This window comes from Grampus griseus (genome assembly GCF_964374135.1).
Source record: "Grampus griseus genome assembly, chromosome: 8".
NCBI classification, from domain to species: domain Eukaryota; kingdom Metazoa; phylum Chordata; class Mammalia; order Artiodactyla; family Delphinidae; genus Grampus; species Grampus griseus.
The window spans coordinates 53,461,634-53,474,159 of NC_139002.1; the positions used below are offsets into that span (position 1 = coordinate 53,461,634).

Sequence of the window (12,526 nt, forward strand, 5' to 3'; positions counted from 1 at the left end):
TATGTTTCTCTTCCCCCAACCCATGTATATCTATTTTTTACTTTGGGCTACGTGAAATAACTATATTCATATTTTTCTGTCATCTTTTTTCATTCATTTATGTGATCTTCATTTGTTTCTTTACTCAACATTTATTGAACGCATCCTAATAGACCTACTCCTGTGATAAACACGGAGTTAGATGAAATGGACATAGTTGTTCCCTTCAAAGAACTCACAATCTAGAAAAGATAAGGTGTTTAAACAGATGAATACACTTTAGTGGGATAAGTACATTGTGCTTTGTTCACCAAAGGAGGGGGTGGCTTCTTTGTCCTGGAAAATAGGGAAGAGTTTCACTGAGAGGCAGGCCTTCAAGGAGAGATTAGTAGGAATGGGAGGACAGTCATTGAGGCAAAGGAACCAACATAGACAAAGTCAGGGAGGCATGGAAGTGCATGCCAAGGCAAGGGTATGAGAAGTAATTTAACATGGTAGCAGCACAGGATGTGAGAATGGAAAACTGCGATGTGAGAGGCAGACAGGGGCCTGATCCTGAAGGTATTTACATGCCAAGCTAAAGAGTGTGGACTTTATGTGGAAACAATGGGTACTACAGAAAATGACATGGGTGACACAGGGATACTGATGATGTGGTAAATTGACAGTGGTAAGGTCTGGAAAATTGGGTATCTTAGATTTGCAAGGTGCCTCAAGAGAGGATCTGGTCCAACTCCCTGACCACCAATAAGTCGGAACGTTATTAAACGTTAACTGATTAGATCGAGTTCTGTTGGTTTGGGCCTAAGGTTATTGAAAGACATACAAAGTAAACATAGGAAGAGCGATGAAATAAGTTATAAAGAACGAAACACAGCTGGAAGTTGGCTTTTGAATATAGTAATACATAGCATATTAGAGTTTATTTCATACAAAGAAAGCACAGACACACACCATCGTAACTCTAGTGCCGTACAGTGGTCCCAAGGCGGCTGCCCAACGTGGTCCATGAGGTACAGGAAGAAAATATTAGGACGTCTGTCTGCATTTACTTTTTATCTTTAAAAATAAGAAAGAATGGTTGTCTACTTGTACGGAACACCAGGTTTTCTCTGATTTGCTTGGTCCCAGTGTTGGTTATGTGTCTGGACGAGCGTGTGAGGTGTTCTGAGGGAGATGAGGATCTACTCCTCACAGAGCTTTACTGGTTTATAGCATGACTGTGTTGTGTGTGTGTGTGTGTGTGTGTGTGTGTGTGTGTGTGTAAAATCTAGCTTTAACCAAACTTACATAAAAAATGGGGTCCTGGGCCTCCCTAGTGGCGCAGTGGTTGAGAGTCCACCTGCCGATGCAGGGGACACGGGTTCGTGCCCTGGTCTGGGAGGATCCCACATGCCGCAGAGCAGCTGGGCCCATGAGCCATGGCTGCTGGGCCTGTGCGTCCGGAGCCTGTGCTCCGCAACGGGAGAGACCACAACAGTGAGAGGCCCGTGTACCGCAAAAAAAAAAAAAAAAAAAAAAAAAAAACATGGGGTCCAGTGGCATAAAAGGATTTTGCAAAGTAACTACCAATCAAAGATGACAAGTGCAAATACAAGCCAGCAGTCAAACGGCAGAGCTGATATTCCTACTCCTGGTCCAGAGTCTTCCTCAACTCCACTATGAAGTTAAAAACAGTAGTGATCATTCTCATCGGATCTAACAAAAAGGGAAGCAAAAGATTCAAAATTATCAAGACTAGTTGAAATATTCATTTTTTGTCCATTAAATCTTGCACCAAGCGTATATTATGCTTTCCAATATTAGCTAATGATGATAGCATGTGTGTACAATTTATTAATAAATATAAATACACCCATGGAGCCTTCAGGAAATGTTTACAGAAAGGGTGTGTGATCAAAAATAGTTTTCAGAGCCCTCCTCTGATGATGTTAACTCAGATTTTTTAGGCGGCTAAAACAAATTGAGATTCTGTTATTTAGGTGTGTATCTGTGTCAGATGGTAAGTAGCCTGAGCGGTGAAATGACTTTCCTGAGTTCTCATGGATAATAAAGGAAGTCCTGAATTTGAATCCTGGCTCCCCAGCCACTCTTAGGAGAATGGGCAAATCCACCCCCTGCCGAGGCTTTATTTTCTCACTTCTGCAGGAAGTGTGAAGTGTGAAGAGATATGATCAGGAAGGTCTCTTCTCACGTGTCATGACTAGTGGGTTCCCAAGAAAACGTACACAGGTGGAAGACGACAGGCTAGAAAAGCTGGTTGAAGAAACGGAGGCAGAGCGACCAAGATGGAAAGCTCTGAAGAAAGGGCTACAGAATGGCCCGTGTTGCCAGGCTAGAAAGAAGGTCTTGGAAGCTACTGAGTGGACAGGGTCAGGCTTTGACTGGGACCCCACTTGAATGGGGGTCATTTGACAGGCCGTGAAGTGGGGATTCTTTGGGCCCAAGTAAGGTTCTTATAAGATGTTGGATAAAGTGTAGTTGGTGCTAGAAAGATCCCTAGTCAGTCAGATGAGTTGGCAGAAAACAGTTTAAAGGGTGGGTACGAGTCTGGCATAGAAATCTGTTTAAAGCATGTAATGCAAAGGAGTGATTTGCATAACCAATAGTGGCACACGGTAACAAACACCTTGAAGCAAAGAAAGGCTAACGTTACCTTTCGCCGCCTAGATAGATCCCAAATGATTATTCCAGTTTCCTGAATACCAGCGTCATTAGCTGTCTCCATTTAATAACAAAAAATGTTCAAGCTGCAGTTTTTCTTCCTTCATCTTCCTCTATCTGCTCGTATGATACACAATGAATAACAAATCTAACTTCATTTCTGGCATTCTTTTTTTTTTTTTTTTTTTTTTTTAAGTTTTCAAAACCTTTAAATGTACAGAAGAGGAGGCTGTAGCATCAAAGCAGTAGGGCTACAAGCAGAGGCGGGTGGATCCTCCAGGGGAAGGAACCCAGCCCTGGGATGCAACTTGTGACCAACTAGAAAGCCCAGCCCCTGGAGCCCTCTGTTCCGTAGCCATATCCCTGTCAAGGTCAAGTAGCTCAGAGTTCTCTGGTATCTCTCTCATCTTCAGTTACAGAAACACATCAGTTCTTTATTCATTTCGTAAATAATTTATCAAGAGCTTACTCTGCACCACGCATTCAAATTCCAGGGCGCACCCTTGTGTTGCTAGAGGCTTTCTTTTGCCCACTCAGAAATGAGCATCAGGGCTTCCCTGGTGGCGCAGTGGTTGAGAGTTGAGAGTCCGCCTGCCGATGCAGGGGACACGGGTTTGTGCCCTGGTCCGGGAGGATCCCACATGCCGCGGAGCGGCTGGGCCCGTGAGCCACGGCCGCTGGGTCTGCGCGTCCGGAGCCTGTGCTCTGCAACGGGAGAGGCCACAACAGTGAGAGGCCAGCGTACCGCCCTCCCAAAAAAAAAAAAAAGAAAGAAATGAGCATCTCCCACGCTCAGTGCTGGCAGTCCAGCAGTGAGGGGGATGTGGTCCTTGTCTTCAAGGAGCTTGTGATCTGCTGGGGGGAAAAGGTTGCCCAGTAGCATGACAGCACTCAGAGTCTTTGCAGAGACAGCCCAGGGAGTGCGAGTGCTAGGGTACCACGCCAGGTGGGTCCTGAGGCTAAGCAGGTGGTTTTCAGGTGAAGAGGACGGGTGGAAGGTTCCATGTAAAGGGAACAACTCAGAAATAAGTGTCAGCATTGTATGAGCTCCCTTAGGATTCTGAAGCCACGTGTAGTAGGGCTGCTTGAGCTGGATTGAGGGGCACCAAGTTAAAACCATCATACATTCCACTTTACATCTGTTTGAGAAAATCTTCAGCCTGCACGGACAGGTGAGAGAATGGAAATCCAGAGAGGTCAGATGATGCCCCAAGGTCATACAGTTAGTTACCAGAGTCAGAACTGGGAACGGACCCCCTGCCCAGGGCTCTTTCACCACACCCCTCCACTTCTCCCTGACGGGCGGCTGAGGTGAGTTTCTTCTTTGCTTGGTTCTGTTTCACGGTGGTTTTGTCTTTCCAACACTTTCCTCCCTTGATCCCAAACCTGGCAGGTGTCCCCAGGAAGCAGTCAGGCAGATCTCCCTTGTCACTGGCGTCAGCCAGGGCACCTCAGTCGGGCCCTGAGTGTATGGTTGGGCCAAGGCCAGCATGTTTGACGCCTCGCCCCCTTGGCCTGGCATGAGTACTCCTTCCTGGCAGAGTTCACCCAGCCTAATTGCTTGTTTTGTAGCCCAGCTGCCTGACATATGCCAAACCCATGTGTTGACTCTCTGGTGTCAGAGACAACTACGCTCAGGCACTTCACGTTTGCTTTGGTGAGCTCTAGGCAGCAGCCGGGGACTGTAATCCGTGTAGTTCTATAGCCTCAGCGGCCTAGCACAGTGCTTGCCTTCGAGTAGGTGCCCCGTTTTCTAAATTAAGTGAATTTTAGTGAGTGCAGGTGAATAACACAGTAGTAAGAGGAAGGACCTGGAAGTAAGGAGTCCTAGCTTTGAGTGTCAGTTCAACCCATTGAGTTCTTTGCTGTAGGACCTTGAGCAAGTCTGTTCTCTCTGAATTTCAGTTACTTGATCATTTCTCACCTAATAAACACCTGGGGAGAATATCTCATGCTTACCTAGCCCTTGGAGATGGAAGCACATAAGTTAGCTGTGTAAATGTGAATGATGTCACTGTATGACAGTCACATCATGGAGAGATACTTGGAAGGTTTAGAGCAACCTAGCAGAGCAGAGGGGTGATTAGCTGTGCCAGGAAGAGTTGGAAACAGCCTCACTGAAGTGATGACAGCTTAGATGGGACCCTAAGGATGAGTAGAAAATAACCCCATATGCCAAGACAGTGACTGAGGAAAAGCAAAACACGTCAAATATAGGACTGGTGATAAGAGGCTCATATGAGCCAGCTGGGAAGCCAAGTTGGTGACAGTGATTTGCACCCTGCATTAGTGATTTCTCACCAAGGCAGTCTTCCATTATGGAATTTCACAGTCAAAGCAGCACCTATTTCTTAGATGCACTGACCCTTAGTGTGAGGGTCAGTGTTTCTGTGGTGGACAGAAGCTGGCTCATGCCAGCTCACAGGGACTGCTTATTAAATGTTCAGGAGTTCTACAAGCTATTTCTTAAGCACAACTATTATTAAAAATTAAATTATATAAAATCACAGTTAAACAAATTAGATTAAAAACAAAGGTAATAATCAAAACTCATCACTTTCTAGTTATTTAGCTGTGTTTTACCATCATCTTTACTCTAGAGTTTATTTAGGTCTCTTGTTTCTCTGTGGTGGAAATACTGTTATATACTGGTGTCCTACTAGCCATCTCTTCCCAACTCTGGGTGCCGTGATATCTCATCGGTAGTGTGAAATCGGCCGTGGTGGAAGTCTTTACACCACAGAAATAGGCAAATGCCACAAATTAAAGCCACTTTTCTTTTGCAAGCCAATTGTTAAATATTCACCAGGGCACCACTGGTGGTTTCCATTGAATAACTGGATGAAGAAAGAAAATGTTTGGAAACCCAGCAGCCACATCTCTTCAGACCTCCCTGGACAAAAACACGTGGCAGGAGACACATTTCCAGGGCCTCCTGGAAGTCTCCTAGAGCAGACTTCCCCACCTTCTTTGTTCCAGGGAAGGCTTTACGTTGAACTGGGTTTTCTTGACAACTGAAAGTCATGGTCAAATGGAAGGAGGATGGAAGTGTTTTTCTCCAGGACTTAATTCCTGAGCCAAATGCCTGTTTTGGCAGGAGGCCTCTGTGGCCCACAGGGGTACCGGGAGTCAACTTAATCTTCTCCAGGATCCAAAGCAATCCACAGGAGCCCGGGCTAAAATTACATCTGCTCCGGGTTGCTGAAGTGGAGGCGACGTGATGGCCAAATGGTGCTGATTTAATGTTTCCCAACTATCAGGAAATCCCCAAAGAGATATTAATCAGAGGAGGCTGGCCCACATGTGGAGGAGGGGCAGCAGCCAGGGCAGCCCCCCAAAGGAAACCATCCCCAGAGGGCTGGTTAGCGTCCAGGCAGAATCTGAAGGCACATATGTCAGGAGGAGGCTGGAGAGTAGCCAGCACCAGGATATGAGATCTGTTAGTAATCCTCTGGAAGGACAGAGTTCCAGCGATAAGAAATTCAATTTTCCTCCATTAGAGAAAGCATCTCTCAGTACCGGCTGAATACAATTGACGGAATAAATCTTTCCCATTAGCGGAGAGATAATTTCACGTAAATATATCGGGAGACCTTCAGAGCAGGATGGAGAGTCTTTGCTGAGCCTCACCCGCTTAACTTGTTTGCCGTGTAATTGCATTTAGACCAAGGGCCTCGGAAGAAAACCACTGACTGAGTTAACATTAACCAGATTGTGTGTGGTGAGGGGAGGTGGGGTGAGGAGCTCGGTGCATTGTGGGTAGTTGTTCTTGCCTTCAGAAAGGACAAACTGACACCGGGGAGCCCAGCTGCTTACAAGCCTGGTGTTAATTGCTTTTCTCATCAAACAGAGAAAAGCTTATCACTTTCCTCTGTAGAAAGGGTAGAGATGTAGGTACCTAATAAAGCAGAGGCTGAGTTTGAGATGTTTTTTTATGAATGCCCACAGGCCTCATCACTAGCTCTTCCCCAGGCCAGAAAAAAGCCTTCCGAACTGTGACAACAGAGCCTTTGCGTCTTTGCCTCAGATTTGTCTTGTCCACGAGGGCTGTCTCCCCAGCGCCCTGATCCCTTAGGACATGGACACCAGTGAGCATCTTCACTTCCACCCATTGCCAGTGGTGTACAGACTGGTCTAGAGTTGGACCCCGAGTGTGAGGCCTGGACTCAAGGCCTGGCTCTGCCCCTGCCTCCCTGTGTGGCTTGGAGCAAATAACGTGACGTCTGTGGACCCAGGTTCGTCGTCTTCCACTAACTCAGTGATTTTCCAGCTGGCTTTCCTCTGGCTTCTCCAGAAACTAAGACTCTACAGAGTTGCTTTCAGAACCACCCCAAGGGGAAAGCGGGTCCCACCCCTACTTCATCTGGAGCAGATCTTGTTTTTATTGGCTTTCCACTTGGGGATCCTTATAAAATATCATCTGCTAAAAAGATTCTGTTTCTGAAATATTTGAAAAAACATCATTCTAGATGATCTCTAATTGTCCCACTTATTTACCCAACCTACTGTTTTTGCTTTTTTAAACAATCACCTCGTACTTGTTAGGCATTCCTGGGCACTCTAGAGAGAAAAAAGGAAATAGACCTTGACCCTGGCCTCAAAGAGCTGGTGATCTAGTGGAATGGAGGAACATGTACAGTGTGGTAGGGTATCAAGGGGTTTGTGCCAGGTTTTGGAAGAGACAGTGACTAGTTCTAATTAGGGGCGTCAAGAAAGGCTTCAGGGAAGAGGCGTCATTTGAAGTTGGGTCTTCAAGGATGAGAATGTTGGGAGAGGGGTACAGGAATGATATCTGAGGCAGATGAAAGAACATTGCACAGACACAGAGGCTTTGAACAACATTTGACTGGCAAGTTTGGGAAAAGCAGATGGCTTGTTGCCTGGAATATAGAGGGAGAATAGGAGGGGGGATGTTGGGAGAAGTGCCGAGTTCTAGAAACCACTCCAAGGGGACACCAGCATCTGCCCTTCTCCTGTCTCCAATGCCAGGTGAGAGGAAGTGCCCTCTATCCTGTTCACTTTCGTGAATGCCTGCTTCCAGTGAGACCCTTAGTGACAATAAAGATCACTGCCATTTATGGAGCTTCCTGTGCACGAGGATGAAAAAACAGAGACTCAAAGAGCTGTGACAGAGCTAGGGTTTGAACCCAAGTCACGTGACTCCACTATTTACAATAGCCAGGTCATGGAAGCAACCTAAATGCCCATCGACAGAAAAATGGATAAATAAGATGTGGTACATATATACAATGGAATATTACTCAGCCATAAAAAGGAACGAAACTGGGTCATTTGTAGAGACGTGGATGCATCTAGAGACTGTTATATAGAGTGAAGTAAGTCAGAAAGAGAAAAACAAATATCGTATATTAACGCATATATGTGGAACCTAGAAAAATGGTACAGATGAACCGATTTGCAAGATGGAAATAGAGACACAGATGTAGAGAACAAACGTATGGACACCAAGGCGGGAAGGTGGCGGTGGGGGGTGGAGGTGGTGGTGGGATGAATTGGGAGATTGGGATTGACATGTATACACTGATGTGTATTAAATGGATGACGAATAAATAAATAAATAAATAAATAAACATTTTTTAAAAAGAAGAGCTGTGACAGAGCTAGGTTTTGAACCCAAGTCACATGACTCCAAATTCACATGCATAACTACACTGTATAGCACCACCCCACCCCATCAGCTTTTTCTCCTTACAGCATAGTACGGTATCCATAGAAAATAACCCTCTCAGTGAGATATCTGAAAACCTTTTTCAGTAATAATTCTTTAGAGGATGCTTTGATGACTTAGATTGAGGCAATAAAAAAAAGGTAGTGCTCATCTTGAGTGGATACCATGAGCCCTCGGGTGCCTAGATATGTCTGAGTGACCTGCCTCAGTCTTCTGACCTGCCAGCCAGGGTTCTAACGTGAAAAGTAGGTCATGTTTTTCTCTCTTTTCTACCCCCAGGCATGCATGTGTCATTCGTGGTCAAGTAATGACATCAGATGGGACCCCGCTGGTTGGTGTGAACATCAGTTTCGTCAATAACCCTCTCTTTGGATACACGATCAGCAGGCAAGATGGCAGGTAAGAGGCCTTTTGGGGACCAGGGTTGGTGAAGGCTCTGCTCTCGTGGTCTTGCCACATAGCTGCTGCTGGAATGACAACGTGCGAAAAGGATAGGACTTGGAGTCAGAGGACCTGAATCCACGTGCCCAGCCCTGCAATGCACTAGCTGTGTGACCTCGTAGCTGACTCTGGCCTAAGTCCCTTTGGCTCTAAATTAAGCAGCATCTTCTTACTTGTTTCTCAGAGTAAGCATGCGGTACCTTATACATATTGTTCTGTTGCATGGCTTATGATATAAAATACTGTCGAGTGGACCATTCTCCGTAGGCCAGAAAGCTCCAGAAGTCTCAGCATTCCTGCTGTGTGGTTTCCATCTGCCACCACCCAGGTCTATGGAAGCCACTGAGCGATCACAGAACTCTGACCTTCAGATCCCTGTGAGAACCTTCAGTTCATCAGCCTGAATGAAGTCAAGTTTCTTTAATCACTGTAGCTCCCCCATTTGTTGGCCATGTGTTCTTAGACAAATCTCCTTACCTCTCTTGGCCTCAGCTTCTTCATCTGTTAAATGGTCCTAATACTATTTATCTTACATGGTGGTGGTAAGGATTTGATTCTATGATGAGTGGAGAAGCACCGTGCACATAGTAGGTGTTTAATAAATCTTAGTTCCCTGCCCCACTCTGATTCATTGCTGTATCTCCAGGGTCTAGCACATAGTAAGTATACAATAAATATTAGCAATATATTAAAGTTACACCTTAAAAAGGTGATGATTACAGTGTAAGCCATGAGACTGTTTTGGAGAGAAGAGGAGAGGAAGGAGGAAAGTGGAATATTTAGGCTGTCAGTGGTGATAAGCCCTCTATTTTTAATAAAATCAGGTGGTGGTGTCCATCTGGCTAAGTGTGGGCCCATAAGGTTGATTTTCACTCTGTGTTGGAAATTGTGCTCCAGCCTGATTGATTTCAGCACCTCTTTAATCCAATCTCAGATGTGAACATGTCCTGGCCGAGGTGATAATGAAGTAGGGGCTCATCTGTTTGTAGACATATGTGCCTCTTAGACGGGGCTGGCAAGCTGGGCATGGGGAGCCCTCTCTTCCCTCCTCCCCCTCCCTATGAATGGAAGAGGCTGGTGGCCAGTCCCCAGGGATCATCTGTCCAGGCCAGGCCACTGATCCCCAGAAGCACCTCAGTGCAGACTTGTGCTACAGCAGGGAGAAGTCTCCTTCCTCATGGTGCCTTTACCACCTTCCAGCTCAGGGCTGCCTGCTTTGTGGAAATAGGAGATGTGAGCATCATAGGCAACAAGTATCCTGACTACATTATCACCTGCTGTGAAACAGTCATCAAAAAGGAGCCATGGGGACCGCTCTTTTTTTTTTGCCATAAAATTTGCCCATCATTCACGTGAGATGGCGAGTAGTCCGTCCTCTGCCCACTGTGCTCGGTTAGGGTGAGTCCATAAAACACACCAGAGTCCAGTAAACTTGGTGGCCCTTGGGGAATGCCCAGTTAGCACCTCCAGGCTTTGATTCGTCCTGTTGTGCTGCCCTTGCACTCTCTACTACCTCATGAGAGGATGGGCATCCGGGGCGGTAAGTATCAGCCATGTTTCCTGCACCGGCCAGCTTAATTACACCCGAGCAGCCAGAGCTGCTACAGCCTAAAGCTTGCGTTTCAGGACAGTTCTTACCAATGCATCAGGGGGCTTAAGTTTTCTTCCCATCTTAGACACTGCATAATGTATGGGAGAGTCATGACTTATTCTCTAATAAGTGTCTGAAGAGCCCTGTTTGTTATATGTGAATGGGTAGCATCTTGCCCATTTCCCTCCCCCTTGTCCCTGGCTCACCTTCTTTCTTATTTCTCATACCCGAGGAGAAACTGTAAGGCTAGAGATATCGCCTGGAGATAACAGTGTATGCAGGTCCAGGGACCAGGTCTGATTCATCTTTGTATTCCTCACTTTCCCGGCAGGCACCATGACACTTGCCTTTGTCCAGATCTCCCACCCCGGCCCCATGCTGAAATACCAGACCTCAAGTCTTAACAAGAGCTCACAGACAGAAAACAGTGGCAGGGAAGTTAGCCAAAGAGATCATTAAAAAGATGGAGGGGCCTCCCTGGTGGCGCAGTGGTTGAGAGTCCGCCTGCCGATGCAGGGGACACGGGTTCGTGCCCCGGTCCAGGAAGATCCCACATGCCGCGGAGAGGCTGGGCCCATGAGCCATGGCCGCTGAGCCTGCACGTCCGGAGCCTGCGCTCCGCAACGGGAGAGGCCACAACGGTGAGAGGCCCACATACTGAAAGAAAAAAAAAATAGCAGACAGGAGAAGCAGTTCAGGTTCATTGAACTGAAAGATGGGATTATGCAGAGCACGAAGCCCAGGGAATGGAGCCCAGTGCTTTCCTCGGCCATTATCTCATCTGTCTCATTAATAACCTGCCAAGTGATGATGATTGTCACCTTCATCTCACATGAGGAGACTGAGGCTCAGACAGGTGACGGAACTCACCTGTGGACTAAGTGGCAGTGCTCGGACTGGCCCTCACTGTTGGGGCTTCATCTGAGAAGCAGGCCTTCCCTTTGAGGTCAGTGTCACGCCCATGTCCACAGCAAGGTTTCCCTCCAGATGGGCAGGCCTGGCTCTTGGCAAGAGCCAATCACACCCCGCTGTTGGCTAGGCCAGCTGCCCCCACCTGGCTCACGGCCTTGAGAATATGTCTTTTCATGTTTGTCTTCACTCCCTCCCCGCGCTCATCCTGTCAGCGCTCATCCTGTCACGAAGGGAGCTTGTAAGTCAGGCCAAACTTCTGTTTGACAGTTAAGTGTTCTGTCGAAGTACAGATGCTGTTTGGTTCTGTTCCCTGGGTATTTTCCCCAAGCCCTGGGTATTCTTCTGGAAAGCCAAAACCTGAACTCTTAGTTGAAAATAAACACCTTCCCTGGTGTTTCTCTATTATTATGTATTGAAGAACGATGGTAGCCAACTTCCTCTACTCAAAGGTTATGTGGGCCTAGAAGGGGCCGAGTGAAGAGCAGGCAAAACAGATGAAAAGCATCTGCAAAGGACAGATGAGTCAGGCTTTGGAGCTTGGGGACCCAGATCTGAGGGCGTCATCTACCCCGAGGCTGACTCACGGTAATACCAAAGGAAGAAATAACTTAGGGTGTTTAGTATACAGTCAATTCAGAAGAAACTGACAACGCCACTCATGAGTTCATTCTATAAACTATAACCATCAAGCACGGGGCTAAGTTCTGGAAAGGCTGAGAGGAATCAGTGTCCCCAGGCCTGTGAGTGAATGTATGATTCCAGTGCAGTGTGATGTGGGCTGTTAGGAGAAGTGCACATGGTGCAGTGGGATTCTGGAGGGGAGGGGACTGGAATTCTGAGTGGGTGAGGAGTTAGCAGAAGCCCTCCATCCAAAAAAGCAAGATGAGGACAGGCCTTGAGAATGCATCCTAAAAGTAATAGCTAAAGGACTTTGTCCAAAGAGACATCACCAGGAGGTGACAGGTGGACAGGATCACTGTTTCCAAGTCCTAAAGGACTGTCAAAGGCAGAGGAAGACTAGTTTGAAGTCACCCTAGCAGGTAGAACATGTCCCAATGGCTAAGGAGCTATTAAGAGAGGGACCCAGGCTCAATTCCCACCCCCCTAAAAAAGTCTACTAACAGTCAGAACTAACCAAAGATGGGACAGTCCCCCTGCGGACATAGCAAGCTCCTCGTCGCTGGAAATGTGCAAACAGGACCCAAATAGCCCCTTGATAGCGGTTCTGTAGAAGGAACTAAAGCATCAGA

At 46.8% G+C, this 12,526-nt stretch overlaps 1 protein-coding gene across 1 annotated transcript in view; it reads left to right on the top strand.

Moving 5' to 3' along the window:
* The window catches only part of TENM4 (teneurin transmembrane protein 4), a 388,830-nt gene that overhangs the window by 301,429 nt on the left and 74,875 nt on the right, over positions 1-12,526 (top strand). The window contains exon 16 of the mRNA XM_082659462.1: positions 8,612-8,731. Coding sequence (XP_082515588.1) covers positions 8,612-8,731 — 120 coding nt within the window. The remainder of the gene's footprint in view (positions 1-8,611; positions 8,732-12,526) is intronic.